Source organism: Myxine glutinosa, unplaced genomic scaffold, assembly GCF_964187855.1.
Source record: "Myxine glutinosa unplaced genomic scaffold, kmMyxGlut1.1 SCAFFOLD_3258, whole genome shotgun sequence".
In the NCBI taxonomy this organism is placed as follows: Eukaryota; Metazoa; Chordata; class Myxini; order Myxiniformes; family Myxinidae; genus Myxine; species Myxine glutinosa.
Genome location: NW_027619351.1, coordinates 10,001 through 37,394, shown reverse-complemented (window position 1 = coordinate 37,394; position 27,394 = coordinate 10,001). Strand labels below are relative to the sequence as shown.

The 27,394-nt window shown below is 42.7% G+C and overlaps 1 protein-coding gene across 2 annotated transcripts; it reads left to right on the top strand.

The window, feature by feature from the left end:
• Positions 1–507: 507 nt before the first annotated feature.
• LOC137421152 (transducin-like enhancer protein 3) lies at positions 508–27,217 on the top strand (the record flags this gene model as incomplete). 2 transcript variants are annotated; one of them, XM_078769589.1, is given in 8 exon segments in its annotated part: positions 508–625; positions 3,389–3,570; positions 12,169–12,245; positions 12,455–12,704; positions 17,040–17,287; positions 22,514–22,661; positions 22,770–22,920; positions 26,917–27,217. In XM_078769589.1, coding segments are annotated over 8 exon segments (1,401 nt in total), but the record flags the coding sequence as incomplete, so codon positions are not given.
• Between the last annotated feature and the right edge of the window lie 177 nt (positions 27,218–27,394).

Sequence of the window (27,394 nt, the reverse complement as noted above, 5' to 3'; positions counted from 1 at the left end):
GCGCTGCTCTGCCACCGGCTCAGATTCCGTGTATAATATTCCTCGCTGAAATGCGCTGAGGTAAAAATATGGTTAAAAAAATATTGTGAAATAAATTTTTTAGGTCGGCCATGTTCTTCCCAGGCTCAATGGCCATGTCTATGCCAAATATCAAGCACGTGAGCCTCTCCGTTTAGGAGTCTATCGGTAACATTACACACACACACACACACACACACACACACACACACACACACACACACACACACACAAAAACTGTGTTTTATATATATAGATTACAGCCCTCTCAATAATGAACTACATCAATTGACCTTTTGTCTTCCTATGGACATGACCCTCCACCATGGTGCTTTGCTAAAACCTGCTGTCAGAGTAGAATGTGATGTTAGTTTGAGTCTGCTCTGGAAGACTTATAAAGCATACTGTGGTGTGATCCAAGCTGATGATGCCGTTTCATCTGGTGCAATTTTTTAAAAAATAATTATTTAATTGTTACTTATTTTCCAGAATGACAAGTCGAGCACACCAATGTCGAAGTCCAACACTCCAACACCACGTAGCGATGTGCCAACACCCGGGACTAGTGGCACACCAGGCCTGAGGCCGATGCCAGGCAAGCTTCCAGGCACGGTCAAATCGGTCGCTTTTTTTTTCTTTTCTTTTTTCTTTTTTTTAATGTTGGAGGCTCCAGGCACAGACTGTATAACCCTCATCGAGGCCATGCCTTAAATAAAAGAGAACAAAAGTATGATGAAAAGTTTATGGTGTTTGTTTGCGAGAAAGAGAGATTGAAGCTAGCCCTGTAGCAATAGTTTAAGTGAGACAGTAAATAAGACCAGCCATCCTGACACGGAGAGTGCAAGATGGTTCCGGGCACCACTTTAACGCTCCTAAGTCAGGATGGTAGTACTACCCTGGGCGGTTGCTGTCTTCAACCTACTACCTAAAATTAATTCCTCGTTTCATTCCTTGTAAAATTCATTCTGCTTATTCCTTGTTGTACTGAACATTCTGGTGGCCAAAGCAGACACTTTTTGCTTATTATTTACTGTATTCAACACCAAATACCCCTTATATACCTTTCCAAAGAGGCATGTTGTTAGGAAGGCATGAGTACAAGACAAAATTTGGTGAAAATACACTGCACATAATACAATATTATATGCATTTTGATCAATAAGAAGGTTGCATAATTGTTAGACCGTTGGAGCATCTACTCTGAGTCTAGGATGTCAGCAGTTAGAACCCGACCCCGGCCGAATCATGCCACTAACTTTAAAATGGTACGTGCTGCTTACTTGCTTGTTGCTCAGTGTTTATAAATGATATTGATAGAGCATTTGTACATGTACAACCATTGTACATGCTTGATTGGCCTAATGGTCTCCTTCTCTGTTGAAGTCCTTTGTAAGGGAACTCACATTATTGTAGATCAGTCTTTTAAGATGCTCTTTTGGAACTTCTAAGGATGATGTTCACTCGTGTTGGAATACCAGCCTAGAACAGCTCATTTCCTGCATTCATGTCGTCGATTACTAAACAACCTCAAAACCTCATCAACTCACCTCTTCCTGCTGTTTCTTGCAATTAATTAACAATCCGCATCCCTTACCTTGCTGCCAACGCTCCTCAGCGCATGCTACATATTGAAAAGTAGGCATTAAAAAGGGGCGATTTTATGGGCTATATTTATATTTACCTCCGCCACCAAAGATGGATGGAGGTTATGTTTTCACCCCTGTCTGTCTTGTTGTGAACAAGATATCTCAAAGTTGTGGACGGATTCGGACGAAATTTGGCAGAGATTTAGTGTATGTGACAAGGATGAAATGATTAGATTTTGGTGAAGATCCGGATTCGAATCTGGCTACTAGAATTTTAAAGTGATTCTTTACCATCGGGAGATGGGACCAAAACTATACATAGCAGGATATCTCAGAGTTGTGGGTGGATTTGGACGAAACTTGGTGGACCGGTTGGGTATTTCACAAGGCCAAATAGATTCGATTTTGGTGAAGATCTGAATATGGATTCGGATATGAGAATTATTTAATTTTTTAGTGATTCTTCACCATTGGGAGATGGGGCTAAAACCAACATATAGCAAGATTTCTCAAAAAGTTATGGATGGATTTGGACTAAATTTGTTGGACAGGTTGTGTGTATGACAAGAAATAATCTATTCTATTTTGTTGAAGATCTGGACTCTGATCCAGCTAGTAGAATTTTTAAAAGTAATTCTTCACCATTGAGTGATATGGCCAAAAATGATATATAACAGGATATCTCAAAAAGTTGTGGATGGATTTGGACGAAATTTGGTGGATAGGTTGTGTGTGTGAAAAGGATTAATCGTTTCGATTTTGGTGAAGATCTGAAAATGGATTCGACTAAATTAATTATTTAATTTTTAAGTGATTCTTCACCATTGAGAGATCGGGTGAAAAGCGATATATAACATGATATTTTTTTAAATGTTATGGACTAGGTATGAATAAACTTGGTGGATGAGTTGGTTAGGTGACGAGAACAAGCCGATTAGATTTTGGTTCAGGTCCCAATCCAGATCTGGCCTATCAGTGGGATACAAAAGTAAACTGTTCCCCAGGCGGAGGTATGCTCTCTACTGAGTGCCGTTCTAGTTATACAGTGCTTTTATTGCAGTGAAAGAAGTGACTTCTATGTTGTGGGCTTGCTTGTTGTGCTTGGGTATCGAACTGAAATTTTCAAATTTTGAAGAAGAATCCTATACCTTTCTTTATCCGTTCTTCTTTCATATGCAGCACATGGGTGTGGGTAGAATAATTTTCTGGGGACAGAGCTGAGCTGCTGTTGCAGTGCTCACTGTAGTTTAGAGCAAGAATATGGAATTTGTTTCAGGGTGCTGGCAATAGTTCTCTTGCTCTGCGAAGGACACCGTGGGATCTTTAACGTCCACCAACTAATGCTGGCAGATTGGATGTCTAGTATCATCCAAGGGACAGGCACATATATTGATGAATCACCCTGCCTGTGAACCTCCAATATATGACAGTTTATAGCTGGGTTGGGATTCAAACCCAGGCTAGATAGCACAGAGGTGAGTGCACATACCTCTAGACTCTAGGTCTAGGCTATCCTGCCAGCTCTCTGTTTTACATTGCAGCTTTGCGGTCTGCTGCTTTGCTTAGCTTGTCTAAGCCATTACCTGTTGAACGTGCTTGTTGTTTTTTTTATTCTGGTTTTCCTCACCTGTCTTGCAGCACTATATCCAGGCATTCTCAAAATACTGCTTTTGCTTTGAAATATTTCATGTGTGGAACTACATATCGTTCATCAAACCTATGCATCATAGTTACCAACATAGCATTAGTTCTTAGTTTGGCTTCGGCCTTCCGCCTCATCATAGGACCCACTCTCCGGACGCCTTTTGCTGGACCGTACCCTCCTTTCGGCATGATTCCACATGGTGGGATGAATGGCAGTGAATTGGGTAGCCCAGCAGGACCCTACGCTGGCCTGCACCTTGCATCACCGCAGATGAGTGTAGTTGCAGCTGCTGCTGCAGCAACATATGGCCGATCTCCCATGGTAAGGTCCTGCACAGTACCTGTTTACATGCATGTCCATCTCTGTGCTATTGGATGGATCTTTGTCAGCTTATCATATATTTCTTTAATTTAGATATAGCACACAGTGTTGATGATTTCCATAGTTTCATATCTGAGACCTAATGACTTCCGCTATGTTCTGTTATTCATCATGTCTGTAGCAAACGTGGCCAGAGTACGTCAATGAATGGCTTTCAACACTACAAAGTAAATTGGTGTTGTAAAGGCCAAGTTCCTTTTTCACACTGTTGTTGCTTCTTTACTCTGTCCATGACTCATCCCATCTCTGTCTTTAGCACTCTTCTCCAGCTCCAATTCTCAAAAACCTCCCGACGTTGCCAGTTCATTGTTGCCAGTCAGATGAATTTGTTGCGATGGGAAATATGAGAGCTTTGTTAAAGCAGACGTTTGTGTTTGCTGTGACAAAGGGCTGGTAGGCTGTGATTTGTCTGACTTTTCAAATGATGACTTGGAATGATAGAGATTGCCCAGCCTCTGTTTGGTTTTGGAGGCCAGCTTTGCTATATGGTCAGACCCCGAAAAGGTCATGGATTAATTGGATTATGGTGAGGCCTAGAAGTTCATGAGAGTGAACCTCTTCCAGTAGCTAACCGTGGGAATATGTTCATTTGTCGGTTTTCTGGAATGATAGGGTGTGACTCTGACACTTTTTGGAATTGAAAGGCACATTCAATTTGTCATACACGCATCTCATCGATTCTGGACCAGCATCAACAAGATGAACCAATCCCGAAAGCTGGACGTGACTCATCTCCTCTTGTAGGCTGTGTGTGGTTCATTTGTACTGCTTTGACTCCCTCACTGCTAATCTCTATCTCTATCTCTCTCTCTCTCTCTCTCTCTCTCTCTCTCTCTCTCCCCCCCCCCCCCCCTCCTACCCCTTCTCCCCATCACGCTCTCTCTGAATCTCCCAACTGCTTCCAACTGTCGCCTGTCCATTGCAATTCTCTCCTCTTTGTCTCTCTCTGTCTCTCTCTCTCTCTCTGCCTCTCTCTGTCTCTCTCTGTCTCTCTCTGTCTCTCTGCCTCTCTCTGTCTCTCCCCCCCCCCCCCTCTCCCCCTCCCCCTCCCCCTCCTCCTCACCCTCTCTGAATCTCCCAACTGCTTCCAACTGGCGCCTGTCCTTTCCAATTCTCTCCACTTTCTCTGTCTCTGTCTCTGTCTCTGTCTCTGTCTCTCTCTCTCTCTCTCTCTCTCTCTCTCTCTCTCTCTGTCTCTGTCTCTGTCTCTGTCTCTGTCTCTCTCTGTGTCTCTGTCTCTCTCTCTCTCTCTCCCCCCCCTCACCCCCTCCCCCTCCTCCTCCTCACCCTCTCTCTGAATCTCCCAACTGCTTCCAACTGTCGCCTGTTCTTTCCAATTCTCTCCTCTTTCTCTATGCCCATTCGTCATTTTACCAGGCCTGTATATTCCATGGGCTGGCTCAATCAATGGCTAGTTTGAACAATTAATATGGAGTGGACATATTAATGTATGTTTAATTGTTCATCCCAGCCGAGCAGTTAACGCAGATGTTTGAGAAAAGTATTGAATATGTTGAGAATGGACGAAACAAAAGTCCGTTGGCCATCTAACATTTATCCTGCCCGGCCATCTCATGTAATATTTACATTCTTAATGGAGTTATCATAACAAAATTAATACTCTCACTATGTGTATTAGTTGTGAATACGTTCGACTGTAAACTAACTATATACATGAAAATAACCATTTTTCTCATTTATTTAATGCCCATGGAACTGACCTTGGGTAACCCAATCATGAATGCAATCATTTGGTGGTAGTTGATTGAGCCATTTTCAATTCAATAGGAAATGGACATACAGATCCATAGACATTGCCTTATTGTAGTTAGACTGCACTTACATTCACCACCCTAACTTTCCCTGAAAGAAACCGACATGTTAATACCTGTGTATGTATTATTCGTGTTGCGGCTGTTGGCCGGGTGTGTTAGTATTGCGATCATTCCGTCCGTGGGTTTGTCTGTTTGTCGGAAGAATAACTGTACAACGAGGGCAGCTAGAATCGCCAAATTTGGCACAAGGCTTCACGCTGACATTTGTCTGACAAGTTTGAGTTTGAGCTCACAAGGAAAAATTAATATAAGATCAAAATTAGGATGGAACTATATTTACTCTCGCCACGGAGAGGGTATTGCATTTGAGTCTGTTTGTTTGTCTGTTTATCCGCACAGAATAAATATGATTTTCTCTGCAACCGTTGGTTCGATTTTTTTTTTTTTTTTTTTTTTTTTTTTTTTTTTTGTATACAAGATCGAGGCTCGTGAAAGAGCGAACATTAATCACACAGAAAGACAAACCGACACATAAAACATATAACATCGGGAGCGGTAGACAAGATGGGGAGAGAGGGGGAAGGACACAAACACAACATTTGAGAGCAGGGACCGAGAGACATGGAGACATCGAGAGATCTGAGAGAGGGCGAGGGCTTTGGGGGGGGGGGGGCATGGGAAGGGGGCGGTGGGAGAGGTATAAAACATATGGACACTGCCAGGACTTCCAGGAAAGAAGTTGGAATTTCAAACAAGGTGGATCTGGGGTGAATTAGCGGGGGTAGAAAAGATCAAGGTTTTGGATGGGGGAAGATAAGAGATGGTGGTGAACAGCTGTTTTAAAGACCTGGAGGGAGGAGTGGGATTGAAGGGAGTGAGGGAGTTTGTTCCAGAGGCGGGAATAAAGAGGAATGAAAGAGTGAAGGTGAGCAGAGAGCCGAGATTTCGGCAGTTTAACCATCAGAGGGTTGCTGGCAGATCTTGTGCGACCTGTAGGAATATTTGGGGGACAGAGCACAGAGAGAGCTGGGGGTGCAAGGCCGGAGAGGAGTCGGTAGAAGACAGAAAGACCACCTACCTGCCTGCGGTGAGTGAGTGAAAGGCCCTCAGAGATAGCTTCATCGCGGGAGATTCCAATAATTCTGAAAGCTTTGGTTTCAACAGCGTGAAGCCGAGCTAGGTGTGAGGCAGGAGCACCGGCCCATAGGGGAGAACAGTATTCCATTGAGCTGCGGATGAAAGCCTTGTATGTGGTGAGGAGCTCAGGTGTGCCGAGGAACGACTTCGCACGACGGAGGATGCCCAGTCGGCGACTGGCTTTGGAGGCCAGCTTGGAAATGTGGTTTTCCCAAGAAAGATCATGGCAGATAGTGAGACCCAAAATCTTGAGCGACAGAACTTCTTGGAGAGGATTGTTGAGAAAGTAGATGGGAGGGTTGTCCAGTCGATCTTTTCGGAGAGACATAGTAAGAGTGTGAGATTTGTCAGGATTGAAAGACATGTTCCACTTGTTTGACCAGTCTGTGATTTTGTCCAGGTCTTCAGAGAGTGAGGAGGCAGCAGACTGCCGATCTGAGGGAAGAGGAATGGAGCGGCAGAGAGTGGAGTCATCAGCAAAGAGATAGAGAGGATTTTCGAGAGAGTCAGAGAGATCATTGATGAAGACCAGAAAAAGCACGGGGCCCAGAACACTGCCTTGGGGAACTCCAGCCTGAACAGGAAGAGGAGATGAGAGAAACCCATTCAGGGCCACACGTTGACGACGACTAGAGAGGAAGTCCGCCAGCCATGCGTGGAGATTTCCATGGATACCAAAGGAGGAGAGTTTGGTGAGCAGAGCGGGGTGCCAGACCGTGTCGAAGGCACGTGATATGTCGAGGGAGACAGCTCTAATTTCCTGTTTGGCATTGAGGACCTCCATCCATTGTTGAGACAGCAGAAGCAGCATGTCCAGAGTAGAGTGACCTGGTCTGAAACCAAATTGATGATCAGAGATCAAGCCATTGGAGAAGAGGAAAGATTTCATATCCGAAGCAATGATGGATTCCATGACTTTGCTGATAATTGGGAGAAGGCTGATTGGTCTGTAGTTGCTAGGATCTGTTTTTGCACCTTTTTTGTGCAAAGCGGTGATGTTGGCTGATTTCCAAGCAGATGGCAGTTGACCTTGAGCAAAAGAGAGGGTGAAGAGAACAGAGAGAGGGTGAGATAGAGCAGCAGAGCAGGATTTTAGGACCCGTGGGCTGATGCCGTCGGGTCCAGTTGCAGAATCAGAGTCGAGGGTTGACAGAAACTTTTCCACCTTGTCAGGAGGAAAGGACACGGAGTCCAGGAGCAGCAGGGTACGACTGGGTATGGTGGGTACAGAGAGGGATGGGTTTGGGACACAAGATTTAGAGGCAAACACAGAGTTGAGGCATTCAGCTTTTTCACGTGCGGAGTCAGCTGTGTAGCCGTTTGAGGTAAGGGAGGGGATGGAGGGGGAACAAACACCAGAAACGGATTTGACCAGACGCCACCAGGATTTGGAAGAGGGAGACAGATAAGAGAGTTCGGTCTTGAGAACGGAGAGATATTGTTTCCTGGCTCTCCTGAGGGTGGACACACACTTGTTTCGGGCTTTGTGAAAGGAAATGAGATTTCCTTCCGTTGGATTTGCTTTCCAGGAGACGAAGGCAAGTTGTTTCTGGGCAACAGCCTCACCACAAGATTCCGTGTACCATGGACGGGAGGAAGGGTATGACAACTGAAGACGAGATGGGATAAATCTGTGCATGAGAGAGAGCAATTTACTTTGGAAGAATTCCCAGGATGAGTTGATGTCAGAGGTGGTAGAGATGGGAGACCAGTCCAGATGATTGATGGCTGCTTGAAGACCGTGCCAGTTGGCCTGAGTGAAATGCCAGACTCGTCGACGCTGAGCAGGCTCCCTGAGGATGGTCAGAGAGATGTCCACTTTAACAAGGACATGATCAGATGATCCGATCGGAGCAGAAGAAGAGCAGCAGACATTTTCAGGGAAGTTAGTCATAACCAAGTCCAGAAGAGAAGATGTTCCGTTGACTGAGATCCGGGTCGGGAAATTGACAGATTGTGTCAGTCCCAGTGAGTCGCAGAAGTCCTTTGCTGAAGAGCCATGGCTGGTGAGAGAGGTACCCACACCCAGCCAACTGGCATGGTGACAATTGAAATCACCACATATGAGGAAGAGAGAGTTGGGATGAGTAGATAGAAGTTGGTCCATATCATCAGACAGCGAGATGTAGATGGAGTCATCACTGTTTGGTGGACGGTACAACACACATATGAACAAGAGGTGGGAGCGAAGGGGAAGCCGTAGCCAGAGGTATTCCTGGGGGTGAGGTGGAGAGAGTGCAGTGCAGGGCGAGTGAGGAAGAGAGTTTTTGATAAAGATAGCAACCCCGCCTCCAGGACGAGGCTCAGGTCTATCATACCGGAGGAGGGAGTAGCCCGGGAGAGATACTATGGAATCAGAGACATCATAAAGGAGGAAAGTTTCTGTTAAGCAGATCACGTCTGGTTTGACAGAAGCAACCTGTATGGAGAGATCAGTTAAGTTTGAACGAAGGCCCCGGATGTTTGAGGTCCATACCGTTAATGAAGAGGAAGGGGGAGCATCAGATACAGAACAGGGGGGAGGAGGGGTAGGGTAAGATGTGGAAGAGGTGGAAGAGATAGGGAGAGCTGTTGAAGGTGTGTCAGAGATTTCAGAATAGCTCGGAGAAAGGGAAGGATGGGGCGGACAAAAGGTTTGATGGTGATTGGGTGAGCCACAATGAGGTGTTATTTGAGGAGGGGGAAGAGCGAGGCAGAAGGTTGGGGGAGATGGAGGTGAGAGTTTGAAGGGGGAAGAAGCGGGGAGGACGCTTTGAGGAGGGGGAGTGAGAGGGGGGAAATTGAGAAGCAATGAGGGTGGGGAGATTTGAAGGGGAGGGGTGAGGGGGGAGTTTGGGAGGGAAGGGACAAGGGGAGGGATTTGAAAGGGATGGGATATGGGGGAGATTTGGAGGGGAGGGGTGAGGCAGGAGTCTAGGAGGGGAGGGGCGAGGGGGCGTCTTGGCGGGGAGGGGTGAGGGGGTAGTTTAGGAGGGAGGGGGCAAGGGGGGAGATTTGAAAGGGATGGGTGATGGGGAAGATTTGGAGGGGAGGGGTGATGGGGAAGATTTGGAGGGGAGGGGTTATGGGGAAGATTTGGAGGGGAGGGGTGAGATTGGATTTTTGAAAGTGTACGATTTATGGGAAACGAACATTTATTGCAAAATGAGTTTCTTGTGACCTTCGAGTTAAAAATACGTTTAAGGACTCTGGATGGAGGATGGAGTGCAGGAGAGTTTAGGGAATGTAGAAAAAAGGCACTATAGGAGATGGATATTTTTTTGGGGATGAATTGATTTGGTGAGCAAGTCGAAAGCAGCCTTTTAAAGAAGAAGAAGAAAAAGGTGTTATAAAATATGACGGAATACATAACTTGAGGGGAAAGTGTAAACATTGAAGGTTAATGAGTGAAAACTATCTGGGGAAATGGGGGAGAAACACGTGGTCGAAGAACGAACGAACGAATAAGAATGAATAAACAAACGAATGAGAACAGAGAGGGAATTTTTTTTTTTTTTTTTTTTTTTTTTTTTTTTGTTGAGTTGAGATTTACACAAGGAAGTAGGCTATGGGTGAAAAGCCTGGGAATACAGAGAACGAAAGTTATTGGATCACAAACGACGGACCACTGAGAGAAAAACAAAGCCTCAAGGTTGTACAGTGCACACTGTACAAGGCCTCAAGACACGACACGGCAAACAGACGATCAATTTATGAAAGATAAACACCGAGAAACAACCAAAGTTGCACACAATAACTTCACACACCGAAAGATAAATACAGTTTCGACAAAATACAATTGTGAACAGACTTAACTTCGAAAAACGTGGAGACCGTGTGGAGCTTCGAAAATCCCTCCCACCGTCTCCGAGATCTCGCGATTTGTGTGCAATTTTCAGGAAATTTTCACTTTTCACAGGAAATTTTCACAGGATTGACAGGAAATTTTCACTGGAGGTGCTTCTCCTCCTGTATAATTTTTTTTTAATGACAATTATGACATCATAGGCCACGTGGTACAGGCACCATCTTGGAAAAACTGAAAGACTTTGCACCTCTATTTCTCCGAAAGCATTGCATGAACAAAATTGAGACATGGCTCATTGTAAATATCTCTCCATGGGGAATAACACCATCATCATATGTTAATGATGATGTCATAAGTGCCTCCATTATGACGTCATAATTCGACAAGTACAAAACTTCATCCAATCAAGCTGAAATTTATTGAACCTCATCTTGGGATAAATTGGTAAAGGAAAAAAATAATGATGACGCCATCAGTCACGTGGTTCGGCCGCCATATTTGTTTTAACACAAAAGCCTTAAAAACCACTAAAACATGTCCTGGCGAGGGTCAGAAATCTCTGATTGCTCTTTCTTGTTCACTTTGCATCCATCCATTTGCTGGCACACAAATGTGCACATGTACCCGCAATTACCATTATATCCTTGTATTTTTGGGCCAATGTGTGGGCTCTCAACTTTTGATGTGTGCCATTTGATCCAATGAACATGATCATTGGATTGCATTATTAATAATTTGGTCAATACATATTTATTGGGCATGACATAACAATGCACCCTCCTTCAATGAATGGGATTCATTCATATTCAATTATTTGCAGGCAAGGCAGGATAGGGCTAAAATTAAGTGATGACGCTCGACTTTTAAAACGATTATACAGTACATCCTTCAAAACATACCCTTGACAATTGAATTTAAATCATGTAATTCTATCTCTAACATAATGCTAAAGATTCCTTTGGGATTCCTGTACAAAGCTTTAAGTTAAAAAGAGTTGGTGTTGTGGAATTCTTTATCATTTTGTGCAAACGTGGATGGTTTTACTTCTTGGAAATGTGTTGTGACGTTCTCAGCGATATACCTCTTTCTCAAACCTTTCGTGCAGCTGCCCAAAGAAGCTGACTTTGCGAAAAGCTCAGTCGTATGAAAATCATCACTTGTGTGGCTTTTTCCAGATCTGTTCACAAATGGTTAATTCTTGATTTTGCCACCTATTGCCACAAAAATATATTGCAGTGTATGTAACTCTTGAAGCAGCTGTGATGTCACCATATGGGATCCTAGGAAACGACTTCTGGTCAGACGGGTACTTTCCTGTGGGACATCGTCAAAATTAATTGTGCCATATATGACGTCCAGAGTGAACATTTGTCAAAACCCGAATGCTCAGACCCATAATATAATTGCATTATATTAAACTGCTTGGTTAAAATGTGGAATTGCTTCCAGTTAGGTGGTTGATTATTTCTGCCACATTGCGGAAGTGACTTACGCATCCTTTCTTTGCTTGAGGCTGTGATATTTTTTGCTGAGTCAGTGCCTGATATATAATTGAAGCGCGCTAGCTCATGTCCCTACGCTCTGTGGCGTAAAAAGGCAACAATGGAGATTAAAAATGCTTTTATCGCCTTTCATTGATGCAGATCCCGTTGTCCTTTTATGTTCATCCGGATTATCCACATGTTGATAAGGCGATGACCCAAAGGAGTCTTTTGCTGTGTCCAAATATGGCCTTATGCAGAAAATTACAGCCACATGCACATCAGCGTGACTAGGGTGCAATAACAATCTGAATTTAAAACCACATATGGGATTGGCTGATTGCCTGTTCTTTCATAGGTCGGGTTTGACCCACACCCCCACATGCGGGCACCTGGAATACCCGCCAGCCTTGCATCTATCCCAGGCGGAAAGCCGTGAGTGATCGCTTTACTGCCCGTTTTGTAATCTTGAATTAGTCCCACATTTATTTGTACTCCTTCAGCAATTTTCCAGGATGAAATGCAGTCAAAGGATGGATTTTCCATGTAGAAATAATATTACTGGCACTAACTGCACATGTGGAATGACTTGTTCCTCGGTTGAAGCGGCATGCTCGTTAACATTGGGGTCTTTACTCCCACAGGGCGTACTCGTTCCACGTGAGTGCCGACGGGCAGATGCAGCCAGTGCCCTTTCCACCAGATGCACTCATCGGGCCCAGTATCCCACGCCATGCACGGCAGATCAGCTTGCTGGGGCACGGCGATGTCGTTTGTGCCGTGACCATAAGCAACCCAACGCGTCACGTATACACGGGTGGAAAGGGTTGCGTGAAGGTGTGGGACATCCGCGATCAGGGTGGAAAGAGCCCCATCTCGCAGCTGGACTGTTTGGTGAGTGTGTGGTCATTGTCCCTTTAGGAAATTGTCGTATCTCGTGCTAAAACTTGTTTATGTTATCCTATTGGGTGTTAACATTTGAGTATATGGCTCAGGATACTGGAATCCAACATATTGCACAATATTTATCTGTATAATTTGTGTGAAGCTACAATGACGTCTTGTCTTCTACTGTTTACCTCTGCCACTGAAGGTAGGTGGAGTTTACGTGTTCACGATTGTCTGTCTGTCTGACTGTGAACAGGATATCTCAAAAGTTGTGGATGGATTCGGACGAAACTTGGTGGAGAAGGTTGAGTGTGTGACAAGGACAAAATGATTCGATTTTTGGGAAGATCCGGATCTGGATACTATAATTTTTTCAATGATTCTTCACCATACAGAGATAGGCCAAAAACCATACATCGCAGGATATCTTGAAAAGTTGTGGACGGATTCTGACGAAACTTGGTGAACCGGTTGGGTGTGTGATAAGGACGAATCGATTCTACTTTGGTGAAGATATAAATATGATTCTGGATACGAAAATTTTAAAGTGATTCTTCAACATTGAGTGATGTGGCCAAAAACAATCTATAGCTAGCCATCTCTGAGAAAAACGGTGACAGACAGGCAGACATCTCTCTTATCGTATATACAACTGTTGGATTTTAAGTTGTTAGCTATTCAAAATTGTCTATGGATCAACTCCAAATCGGATTGTTTTGAAGAAGTGACAAATTAAGTTAGGACTCACATAAGGAGTATTGCAAACTATACTCATGACTTTGACAATGCCATTGACAGACGACTAAGGGAATTGTTTGATCACATGAAAATGCCTTTGAATATTTTGATAAACCTGTATAGTCGTATCTGGCTAAGGTTGTCGTGTGTGATGACCTGAGTACTATTGTCATTCACTCTAAATGGAGGTGATAAAATGCACAATGGCATTACAATGGTTTCCTTCCATTTTGAAGTACTCAAACAATAGTCTGTCTGGTGCAAACCAATAACTGTGCACGCATGGCATCTGTCTATTCATCGCCAGGTGTTTCTCCTCAGTGTTTTCCTTAACAAAAGAATCCTAAGTGAACAATGTTACAGCGAACAAAGTTTGCTTCCCATTCTGCAAATCGACTGGGGATAATGCAGCAGTGTGACGTTGCTGCAAGATGGTGCCCGTTCATGTACCAACTAATTTCACAACTCCGTGACACGCACTGGGAGATTGTTCCACATTTGCCTCCAGCTCTAATTTCTCACCTCGTGATTTCCATCTGCCCGGGGTCCTCAAGGACTACCTTGGTGACGTTATTATGTTTTAAAATTATGATCAGGTGAAATCAGATGTCCTAAATTAGCTTTGCACAGATGGGACCAATGGATTACAATAGCGAGGGAATTTCTCAAAATGGGGGAAATTCCAGTTGACTTGTATGGGGTGATGCTCAACTGGACTCAACTCAACTTCAATTCAACCCAGTATATTATCCTCTACATCAAGCACAGTATGATTAATGTATTTGTAAAAAAAATCGTGATCAGAGACATACAGAATGAGAACAGCACTCAGTAGAGCACATACCTTGGCCAGGCTGAACAGTTTACACTTTGTATCCCACTGATAGGCTGGATCTGCATCTGGACCTTAACCAAAATCTAAACATAAGGGCAATACCCCTAGTGCTCACCTGGTAGAATAAACAGTATACTGCACTGACTAAAGGTATTTTAAACCAATTTCAATGGTTGCTAGAAGACAGGACAGCATGTAGAATCATAGTAACATAATCATAAGACTTTAAACAAACAAGCAAAAAAAATACCTATTTTGGGGGGCAACCCTTGCCCCCCTCCCCCAACCCCGTATACCTCCTCAGACCCCAGTTTTTCTAATGTCTTGAACAAACTTCGTTACATCACGGGTGGTGAAGGTTGTGGTCAAGTTTTGTCGTGAAAATCAAGCACAGACACGACTTGTCCCTTGGGTAGGTTTAATATCATTTAGATCTGTAGTAACATCCTGTAAAATACATTCATGCAACAGACATTAGAATCAGAGTATTACATGGGCAATGTCCGATATCAATAGGTGAAACAAAACAGGCGCAGCATATAGGGGCGTACATACCATTCAAACTACAGGACTATGTCACAGTAAGTGCCGCTGGAGTGTCCGAGCCCCGCGGTTGTCCCGGGTCTTATAGACGCCCCTTTTAGTGGGATAAGCGAGCACTCCCTGGGTTCACCTTCGGTATAATTTCACTACAAGTTTCATCGAAATAGTGTGTGTAGTTTCAGAGGAAAAAGCAAATACCTATTTTGGGGGGGGGGGGGGGGTCAAACCTGGATCCACTTTGACCCCGCTAAACCCCCTTAGACACCGATTATTTTTTCATGCCGTGAACAAACTTTAGTCACAACACAACAAGTATAATTTGTGCCGAGTTTGGTCACAATCCCTTAAGCAGTTTCGGAGAAGAAGTTGCAAGTGTTTACGGACGGACTGACTCAGACTGACGATGTGCCATCGCATAAGCTCCCCTGAACTTCATTCCAGGTGAGCTAAAAACCTAACCAACTCACCCACCAGATTTCGTCCGAATCTGTGCATAACTTTTTGAGATATGCTTCTATATATTTTTTGGCCCCATCCCTCAATGGTGAAAACCAAATCAATTTTCACCAAAACCAAATCGATTCATCCTTATCCCACACACAACCTGTCGACCAAGTTCCGTCCAAATCTGTCCACAATTTTTTGAGATAGCCTGCTCAAAGAGAAAAAAACACAGGGAATGAATACCTTCGGTGGTCGACGTAAAAACTATTCAGACCCATGCTCTATCAGTGCATTACGAACCTGTTGTTAAGATATTGATACCTACCCACCACCTTTGGTAGCTTATGTTAATGCTTGAGGTACAAATTATTCGACAACACTTTTACCTAGCGTTCACTGATTGGCAGTTTTACATCTGCCGTCTTCACTGACTCCTTATAAAATGTAACTACATTTATCTGAATCTTTCTTTTGACATGTCGCTACTGTAGCACAGTGGTCATAATCAGAGGCCCATTGGCAGTGAAATTATTCAAATTGCGTCTTTCGGACCATTTCTTGAACCTATCTACCCGGACCTGCTCAAGCATCTCGTATTTTTTCTTCATGGTCGAAACACTGATTTTCATGCATGTGGAATGTTTGCAAGTTCACCCCCTCCCCCCTCCCCCCCTCTTTCCCCACCTTTGTACATCTGAAGATTGCCGTAGTTTCAATGTCGGACAAGTGGCGTTTATTGAGAGAAAATCCAGGTTTTAGACGAGACGGATTTATGGAAAAAGGCCATGTATAAGCTTCAAGGTGCATTTTGGGGTAAAAGTTGTAAAGTTAAAGTAAAAGAGCTGCATGTATATACATGATATATAAATGCTTGTTCAAAGAAATTGTCCAAAAATGGCAATTTGGCGGCCATTTTGTTTATGCTAATTAGAAGGTGAAAAACTCAAAATTCGGCTTGGGAACCGGGTTAATCGAATTCAGCATACCCTAATTATGTTAAAAAGTGAGGTTCCCAACTTTTACCCAAACATGCACCGAACATTCACATTTCTCAGAAATCCGTCGTCTTTTTGGAAAGTACTGTTGTTGCTCAAAGCACTGAAAGACATTCGGCCATTTAAGCAATTCAGTCCTAAGACTTGGATCCTCACTAAAACTACAGAGCCGAGTCACAAGTGCTTTAATACCATACACGCCTTTTCCTTCCATGGCAGACAATCCTTTGGAGATGAAATACATGCAGATTATAGCCCATCATGTCATCATTCTCTTGTAGGTTCGCAATGTATTTGACGACCTGCATCGTTAACATGCTTGTCCGTCTCATCGTGCGCAGTGAATTGTGGTCGGAGCAAATTGGATGAAATTTTGAGCATCCCAATAAAATGTCTTGCTTTCAGAATGTGTAACTGATTGCCTGTGCTTGGTGTTGCCAAGACACAATCTTGGCAATATTGGACCACATTTACACATCCAGCACTTACTCGAGCATACATTCTCCTTTCTTTAGTGGTCATGGAATTCGGCAATTATAAATCTTTATATCTACTCTGGGTAACATAGTCGTAATTGTTCTCTCTCTTCCTCTCTATGTGCATTTGCACTTTTATGCAGTGAAAGTGACATCGTGTTTTTAAGACAGCGACACTGGTGTACCAAGTTAATTTATGAGCCGAATCGGATGGATGGATGCCAGGCCAAGGCTCAAGTCGATGTAGTGCCTGTTGAAAGAATCCCTTCCGGTTCCTAAAAAGATTGATCTCCTTCATATGTTGCCCCAGAATCGCGATAACTACATCCGCTCGTGCAAGCTGCTCCCGGACGGACGGACCCTGATCGTAGGCGGTGAAGCAAGCACGCTGTCCATTTGGGACCTGACCGCTGCCACTCCTCGGATAAAGGCCGAGTTAACCTCTTCGGCACCAGCATGCTACGCACTTGCCATCAGCCCTGACTCGAAGGTCTGCTTCTCCTGCTGCAGCGACGGCAACATTGCCGTTTGGGATCTGCACAACCAGACGCTTGTGCGGTGAGTTGCATGAATAGGGAAACCCCTGCAGGAATTTTTCAGAGGAATGAGAGGAAGGAAAAGCAAAAGGCCATAACCTATTGCATTGTCTTTGGAAACATCAGGAGGGTGTGCCACAGTAGACAGGTTATTGGAAGGGGATAAATTGTTCGGATGTTGTGTCCACGAAAGTCTAGCGTGGTAGAGATAAAAGAGTGTTTTATTTTGAAAGGGGAGGGAGAGGGGATGTGTGAAACGAGATGTTTGAAGAATGTAAGAGGTTAACAGCTAGTAAATCATTTAAATCTATTTTGTAGTTATTACCCTCGCCAGAGGAAGAGGGTATTGCATTTGAGTCCGTTTATTTGTCTGTCTGTCTCTGTCTGTCTTGTCTGTTTGTTTGTCCACACAGAATAAATATGATTTTCTCTGCAACCGTTGGTCCAATTGACAGGAAATTTTCACCATAGATGCAACTCCACCTGTACAATTTTTTTCAATTATAATCGTGATGTCATAGGTCATGTGGTACGGCGCCATCTTGGAAACCCCAAAAACTTTGCACCTCTATATCTCCGAAAGTGCTGAATAAAAAAAATTGAGACATGGCTCATTGTGAAGAACTCTTCATGGGGAATAACATGTTAATGATGTCATAGGTGCCTCCATTATGATGTCATAATTCAACAAGTACAAAACTTCATCCAATCAAGATGAAATTTCTTTCGCGTCATCTCGGGATAAATTAGTGGCATAAAAAAATAATGATTACGTCATCGGTCACATGGTTCGACCGCCATATTTGTTTTAACACAAAAGCCTTAAAAACCACTGAAAACACGTCCTGGCGAGGGTCTGCAATCTCTGATTGCTCTTTCTAATTCATATCTGCTGTGTGAACAACTTGGGCACGTGAATTTAGTTATAGTGGTATTGTAATGGTTAGAACGTCCAGTCGGATTCTAGGTCAGCGGTTCGAATCCCGTCTGAGTCTTACCCAAAGACTTTACAAATGGTATGCGCTGTTTCCTTGCTTGACACTCATCATTTTAAAATGATAGAGCACAGACAATAATAATAATAATAATTCATTTATTTTGTATAGCGCTTTTCCAGAAGCCCAAAGGCGCTTTGACAGAGTGGCAAACATAATGCATAACAATACATGAAAACAACAATTGCAAAAAGACAAGAATCAATAGGGAAATATTTAAAGCAAAAGGAGGGAGAAGGAGAAGAGATAGTCAGGGGTTAAATGCTGTGGGTTGAATGTTGAATGCAGTGTTGAACAGGTGGGTCTTTAGTGATGTTTTGAATGTGGTGAGTGAGGAGGAGTCTCTGATGGTGTGAGGTAGTGAGTTCCAGAGGGTGGGAGCAGCGATGGAGAAGGCCCTGTCCCCCCAGGATCTGAATTTGGTCCGGATGGAGGGGGTCAGGAGGTTGGTACCAGCAGAGCGGAGGTTGCGGGTGGGAGTGTGTCTGGAGAGGAGGTCAGCCAGGTAGGATGGGGCCAGGTTATGGAGGGCTTTGTATGTCAAGAGGAGGATTTTGTACTGGATTCTCTGGGGGATGGGGAGCCAGTGAAGCTTGTAAAGGACGGGGGTGATGTGGTCACGGGTCCGGGAATGGGTGAGTAGACGGGCAGCGGAGTTCTGAATGTATTGGAGTTTATTGGTGATTTTTGAGGGTGAACCATAGAGGAGGCTATTGCAGTAGTCCAGACGGGAGGTGATGAAGGCGTGGATGAGGGTTTCTGCAGCCGTGGAGGAGAGGGATGAGCGGAGACGGGCAATGTTTTTCAGGTGAAAGAAGGTGAAACAATCAACCATATGTTCGCAATACTAGCACAGGCTTTGATGGATGGGCCTAATGGTCTCCTGCGTTGAAGTTCCTTATAAGGGAACATTAATTATTGTATTAAGACCGCTCCACTTGCTTTGTACCCACAGTTCAGGCAGGAATTTGGAGTTTGTTTATGGTGCTCGAAATCCATTGGCCTTGCAGGTGAAACATCAGGTTAACAGTTCATAGCTGGGTCAAGATTTGTACCCAGGCTCGACAGCTCAAGAGTAAGGGTGCATACGAGGCAATCCTGCCAGCCTTGGATTAAAGCAGTACACGGTCAAAGGATTTTTCTTTTCTCTGTTATGGGGCTTTATATGGCACTTTTCTTAAATGTTGCCCATGCAAAGTTTCCCTGAGGGCATTTGACGGCCAAACATAGTGTTGACTCCCACCTCATGTATACCAGGTAAGGGCAGCCAGATATTCTTCCCAGAAAATTATTAGTGATCAGCCAGTGAGGTTTTATTTGACAAGCTAATTCTGACGTGGAAAATCCGAATGTTTAAACTAGAACGGCACTCGGTAGAGTGCATACCTCTGCCAGGCTGAACAGTTTACTTTTTGTATCCCTTTAATAGGCTGGATCTGCATCTAGACCTTAGCCAAAATCTAATCGCCTTGTTCTTGTCACCTACCCAAGTCATCCACCAGGTTTTGTCATAATCCATCCACAACCTTTTGAGATATCATGCTATACTGTATATCGTTTTTGGTCCGATCTCTCAATGGTGAAGAAACACTTAAATATATTCGTATCCGGGTTCGGATCCAGATCTTCGCCAAAATGGAATCAATTTGTCTTTGTCACACCCAACCTGTCCACCAAATTTCGTCCGAATCCGTTAATCTGTGAAACACCAGCGTGGCGGTTTATAGCTCGTTTGAGATTCAAACCCAGACTAGACAGCTTGTTAGTGTGCTTACCTCCAGGCTAGCCTGCCAGCATGAAATTAGCTTAACCCAGATTCAAACTAGAACGGCACTCAGTAGAGAGCATACCTCCACCAGGTGAACAGTTTATGTTTTGTATCCCAGAGTAGACCAAAAAATCACAATATAGAATCGCATTTAATCGAAATCATCCGTCCACAACGTTTTTAGATATCCTGCTACATATCATTTTTGGCCCTATCTCCCAATGGTGAAGAATCACTTTAAAAAATTATACTGGCCTGATCAGGATCCGGATCTTCACAAAGATTGAATCGATTCTTCCTTGTCACACACACAACCTGTCCACCAAGTTTCGTCCAAATTCGTCCAAAACTTTTTGAGATATCATGCTATGTATCACTTTTCATCCTATCTCCCAATGGTGAATAATCACTTCAGAAATTCTACTAGCCAGATCCGAATCTTCACCAAAATCTAATCATTTCGTCGTTGTCACATACACTACATCTGCCAAATTTCGTCCGAATCCATCTATAACTTTTTGAGATATCTTGTTCACAAACAAACCAACTAGAAATCAGTCAGAGACCGAGGACTTGCCGGAAACTTTTTTTTTTCAGGGGTGTTGGTTAGAAGGGAATCGGATAATGTTGACAGTTATTAGTGAAAAAAACAATTTTTGACCTGGAGTTTGACCTTTCAAGGTCACTCAAGGTCAAAGGTCATGGTGCCAAATGAAATGTCGTATGTGATTTCCTATATGTCAGTAACAGTAAGTGTATGCATATCTCTTGTACTTTTAGAGTTATAGTGGTTTGAAATATATTTTAAATGAATCTCGACCCCCCTGATTTCACGTTTTGGGTGACCTTGAGCTTGACCTTGGGCCTAGAGAGTTAAAAATTGGGCACATTCTATTCCAGGGCAAGGCAAATATGTGTGTAAAGTATGGCGATGCTTTGTGCAACGATGTAGACGTAGTACTGCGCACAAACAGACAGACAGACAGACAGACAGACCAACCAACCAACATACTTGCCGGAATTTTTCCGGCAAGTAACAAACAAATAGACACATTGGTGAAAACATAACCTCCGTCCACCTTTGGTGACGGAGGTAATAATATTAACATTTTTGCCATTGATTATTTTTTGAAGTCTTGTTTGCACTTTTTCATTTGTGCCCACATCCTGTCTTCCTTGTCAGAAATTGCAAAATTAAAGAACATTGGGTTCAGCTTGTTACCTCCACCACCAAAGGTGGATGGAGGTTATGTTTTCACCCCTGTCTCTGTCTGTCTGTCTGTCTTGGCTGTTTGTTTGTCTGTCCGTTTGTGAACAAGATATCTTTAAAAAATTGTGGAAGGATTCAGACGAAATTTGGCAAAGAGGTCGCGTATGTGACAAGAATGAATGAATGAATGAATGTATGTTTTTTTCGTATGTGACAAGGACGAAATGATTCGATTTTGGTGAAGATCCAGATTCGGATCCGGCTGGTAGAATTTTTAAAGTGATTCTTCACCATTGGGAGATATAGCCAAGAACTGTATATTGCAGGATATCTCAAAAAGTTGTGGACGGATTTGGGCGAAACTTGGTGGACCTGTTGGGTGTCTGACAAGGACAAATAGATTAGATTTTGGTGAAGATCTGAATATGGTTTCATATATATGAGAATTATTTAATTTTAAAGTGATTCTTCACCATTTTACCAGATAGGGCCAAAAATATATATTTCGCAGGATATCTCAAAAATTTATTAATGGATTTGGACAAAACTTGTTGGACCGGTTGGGTGTCTGACAAGGACAAATAGATTGGATTTTGATGAAGAATGTTTCTACATTATATATATATTCTGTATCGTGATTTTCTGGTCTACTCTGAGATACAAAACGTAAACTGTTCACCAGGTGGAGGTATGCTCTCTACTGAGTGTCATTCTAGTTCTTACATGAATACTATCCATTGACTCGGTTTACAGTTCCTCTCAACTTGATCTCGGACGCGATGATATTTAAAAAAACATTTTGTTGCTTTATTTTTTCCCAATAGTGATTGTTCAATTGTCGAGAGTTTAAAGTTGAAATTTACAGAAAGCTCTGAAGAGTGAAGACAATATGCAGATGCCTGAATAAGCAACCTCGTCTCTTTACATTCTCAGGACTAATACAGTTAGTCTTTGTACACAATCTGCACAGGTTTGCCAGTCTCTGCTGCTGAAACACTAGACTGGTTTTATTCATTACTTTTGAGATTTTTCTGCTGTACAGAATCCTTCAAAGTGCAATTTTGATGAACTTGATGCAAACAACCTTGTATTTGTATTGGAATTTTGAAATAATTTTAACCAAAGTTGGTGCTCCTTAACCCATCGTCATTCAGATTGAATTGCTAATGGAAAACCGAAAGAGTTGTCCGCTTTTTGTGAAGCTGAGGATTGTTGGTGCACAACGATGCTGCCATACGAGAGCCTTGTTTGTGCGTTTTCTGTTTTGTTCCACAGACAGTTCCAAGGTCACACAGATGGTGCAAGTTGCATTGACATCTCACACGACGGTGTGAAACTGTGGACAGGAGGCTTGGATAACACGGTACGCTCGTGGGACTTGCGAGAAGGCCGACAGCTTCAGCAGCATGACTTTACCTCACAGGTAAGCGTGGCCATGGCAAACGAGGCTTGCTGTCCATTAGAGTGTGAAGCCTGCCTGCCATGTGTTCAGACAAGCCTTACCTGACATAGAGTCGTGTCTTGTATCCAGATCTTTTCCCTGGGATATTGCCCAACGGGTGAGTGGCTGGCTGTCGGCATGGAGAGCAGTAACGTAGAGGTGTTGCACTGCACGAAACCTGACAAGTACCAGCTACATCTGCATGACAGCTGCGTCCTGTCGCTCAAATTTGCTCACTGCGGTGTGTTATTCCTGCTTCAACGGACACACACACACCCACTAAAAAGGGACAGATGGTCCCATATCATGCTGCTAATCCCTTATTTTCATACTACGCGGAATATAAAGTGTCATAAATGTGTTTTAAAGTGGTAAATTTTACCAATCAATTTTTCTAATATGGGAAGAAAGGCTCTGTGCTGTATAAACATCCGGTTGTGTTTTCCTTGTACTAAATATTATGAAGTTTCCCTGATGAGAGTAATGTGCAAAGGTCATTAGTCACTGCCCGTTTAATAACTGAGACATTACGATCACTGCTTTGGTCTCGAATAATGATATTAAGACGCTTACACCATACACCACCTGTTGTCCAGATGTCGTAAATGTTTGGTACATTTCACAACACAGGCTATGACGTATTGGCCATATATTTCTGGCAATTGGCAATGAAAAATTTACTCATGGCATCTGTGTGAAACCGTTAGGATCGTCCTCAATGACAGCAGGAGGCTTTTTTCATTTGCGTGGGGGGACGGGGTTTTGCAATTGTGTCTGTCTGTCTTGGCCATAAGGGAGCATGTCTTTAATCTTTTGGGAATGTGGAGAAAAGAATAAGAACTTGGCTCAAAATGTGAAAGAGCAAAGTCATGGTGACTATAAATAGCCCTAATTAGCCCCATCACAGCACACCAAGCATGAGAAAAGCTCCACAGACTATCGAATGAGATTTCACCACAAGCAAGAAAACAACGAATCAGAAAAGGTATCCTTAATCCATTTTGCAACAAACTTCCAAAAACAAATACAAGTGCTGGATACTACACAGAAAAACGAAACGGAAACAAATACAGCCCCAATGATCGCAAAGAAAAAGTTAAACTACAGAAAGAAATATCAGCAGATATATATATATATATATATATATATATATATATATATATATATATATATATATATATATATATATATATATATATATATATATATATATATATATATATATATATATATATATATATATATACATACATACATACATACATACATACATACATACATACATACATACATACATACATACATACATACATACACACACACACACACACACACACACACACACACACACACACATATATACATATACATACATCACTACAAATGAGCTACAAGTGCTGCCCTGAGGCTGTCAGGGCTTCAGTGCAGATTTTGAAAAGAGCACGTGGAACAAAGCTATGAGAAGGAGGTCTCACAATCTGGTTCATGAATAATGATCCTTGGCCAAAAAATGAGGTGGAGATTTGGAGTTCTGGGAGAGCTTCCTCCCACCTCCTAAAACGCGCAAATGGAGATAACAACCAATTGGAGACGGTGTTTTGTAATTGTGTCTGTCTGTGTAGGCCATAACCCTTTTACCATTTGAGCTTTTATCATCAAATATTCAACAAACCTTTATTACGAGAATATGGAGCAATATAATTAAACATTGAGCCCCTTTTTGAAAATCGCTTCTGTTTCTTTTTAACTTTTTAATTTACTTTTTTTTTTTTACTGTCCCTTTCGTCAAGTTTAGTGAGTGCAACGCGAATGAGGACGGGCTTTGCATTTTGAGATGCTTTTTATTTTTGCTTTACAAAAAACAGTCCACACCTATTTGTCTGTTTTTCATACAATATGTACAAATTATAATTTGTCTTAATTTCCCATCTGCTTTTGGCATTTCTAAAATACTCAAGATTGGAAAATGTATTTAAACTGTACAAAAGAATGGAAATTGTCACTTGATTGGCTGTCATAGCAGTGAACAATTGATAGAATCGACTCAGAGTGTTGGTTGTGGTATGCAAACCTTCGTGGGAAGCAAGAGAAGCTGACGTTTTTGGATGTTAACCCTTCACTCTTTTTGCTTTGATGAAGGGTTAATGTCTGAAACATCAGCCTCTTTGTTTCCCATAAAGTTAGCATACCTCAATCAACCGTGTGTAATTACATCCACTTGCTTTACCTGTCAGCCGATGTAGATCGGCACGAGTCTTCACGACTAAGAGTACTTCTTCATTCTGTCCTATCAGCGGTTCAGTTTATTTAGAAATGCCTATGTGATCGTGAATGGCAATGGTATATATAATCCAACAAAATTATCACCTGGTTTGAATAATGCAAAGTGGTCTGATCTCACCAGTTTATAGCAATGTAAAATTTCAAGATGAGTTGTGCTTCCTGTTTATTAAGCCCCCCGCCCCCCACCCTCTATAGGTTAGAGGAGAGATTTATACATGTTATAGAGTTTGTTTCTACAATTAATACTCCGAGTTTGTAATGGTACCCCAAAATGTATTTGACACCGAGGAGTACTAAACCATAGTTGGGTTTTTTCTGCCAATATCTGAGCTGTATCTCGGATCCAGCTGGGACTTTTGGAATGAAATTTTGCATCAATAATGGGAATAAAAAAATATGTGGGGTTGACATTTTTGACCTTCACCTAATTTTAAGGTCATGTCCTAATTACAGACCTAAACATTTTTCAACAAAACGCGACAATTTTTTGTCCAATCAGAACGAACTTGCCCTCTTTAGATCCCCTCAAGTAAGTCACATTTACGCTTCATTTACATTGTACCCCTCCGGTTTAAAGGTCTAGGTCAAATGGTGGTCTGAAAAAAAGAACGCTTTTTTTTTCATCACTCAATTTTGCCAATGTGGAATCTCAAAGACCGCTTAGCTTTCCAAGATGTTCTTGCATCATAATAGTGGACCTGCACTGAAGTTGTGCACGTTATTACCTCCACCACCGAAGGTAGATGGAGGTTATGTTTTCATGCCTGTCTGTCTGTTTGTCTGTCTGTGAACAAGATATCTCAAAAAGTTGGGGACGGATACCGACGAAATGTGGCAGAGAGGTGGTGTATGTGACAAGGACGAAATGATTCGATTTTGGTGAAGATCCAGATCCGGATCCGGCTAGTCGAATTTTTAAAGTGATTCTTTACTATTGGGAGTTATGGCTAAAACCGATATATAGCACGATATCTCAAAAAGTTAGACGGATTTGGACGAAACATGTTGGGCCGATTGGGTGTGTGACAAGGACGAATCGATTAGATTTTGGTGAAGATCCGAATATGGATTCGGATACGAGAATTATTTAATTTTTAAGTGATTCTTCGCCACTGAGGGATCGGGCGAAAAGCGATATATAACATGATATTTAAAAAAGTTATGGACGAGTTGACTAAACTTGGTGGACAAGTTGGTTCGGTGACGAGAACAAGCCGATTAGATTTTAGTTCAGGTCCGAATCCAGATCCGACCTATCGGTCGGATACAAAACATAAACTGTTCAGCCTAGCGGAGGTATATTCTCTATCTATCGAGTGCCGTTCACTTGTTGTGGCTGTTCAAATAATACTTGAATTCATCGACATATGTTGTATTATATGTCCATATCATGTATATTGAAATTGTGGGAGGTAGAGAAACTGCCGATAAGTACTTCTATCAAGGAGAAGCTGACATCATCTCTTTTATCCCAATCAACTTTGAAACATCTACGTTCAAATAATTCCAATGGGCTGTTTCTATCGTATTTTTAGTTTGGTGCAATGAGGGTAAGCAATCACGGCTACGTTTTTAATTTTTCTCTGCCTAAAACCCTTTGTTATTTCACCTCGTGTTTTTTTTTTATTCTGCACTGTATTGGGCCTTAGCGGATTAGTGTATCCTCTGCGCCTGAGAGTCTAGGGGAGGGGATGGTCGGCGGCTTAAGCCCGAGCCCAGTTGAGTCAAACCAAAGACTGTAAAAATGGTACGTGTTACTTCCTTCCTTTCTTGATGTTCAGCATTAAAAAGGAAAGAGCACAGACAAACTTAAGACAAAGAGCCATAGGTTGGCAACCATAGTGCAGGCTAGATGGTCCTAATGACCCCTTCCTGCGTTGAAGTTCCTTATAAGGGACTCGTATTATCGGTGCAGTTTTTAATCACATGGATCTGTGTGGCTTTGTCTTGGCAGGCAAGTGGTTTGTCAGCACAGGGAAGGACAACTTGTTGAATGCTTGGAGGACACCATACGGAGCAAGCATCTTCCAGGTAATTATTCGTGCGCCTGGTCTTGCTCTAAGTTGTTCCTGTGTATGTCCGCACCTATGTGCATCCGCACCTGCATTTGCCGCTATATCTCAAAGCAAATCGTATTTTAAAGATGACAAAGCTGGCTCTCAAATTTGCACTTGTGGGTGATTTTTTCCCCCCTTTTCTGAAGACTACTTCATTGAGGTCACAAACATAAACGAGTAGTGCGTATTCATTTTTTTCCTTTCATACTTATATGTGTGACTGTAAATGTGATGTGGATACGAGCTGTCATACAAGCACAATATTTCTTGGTATCACTCCTGTAAGAGGCTTGGCTGCAGCACAAAGGCCTATATTCCATCCCACACACTATTAGTGGAAAAATGTATGACTCACAAAGCAGAGTAAATTTTAAA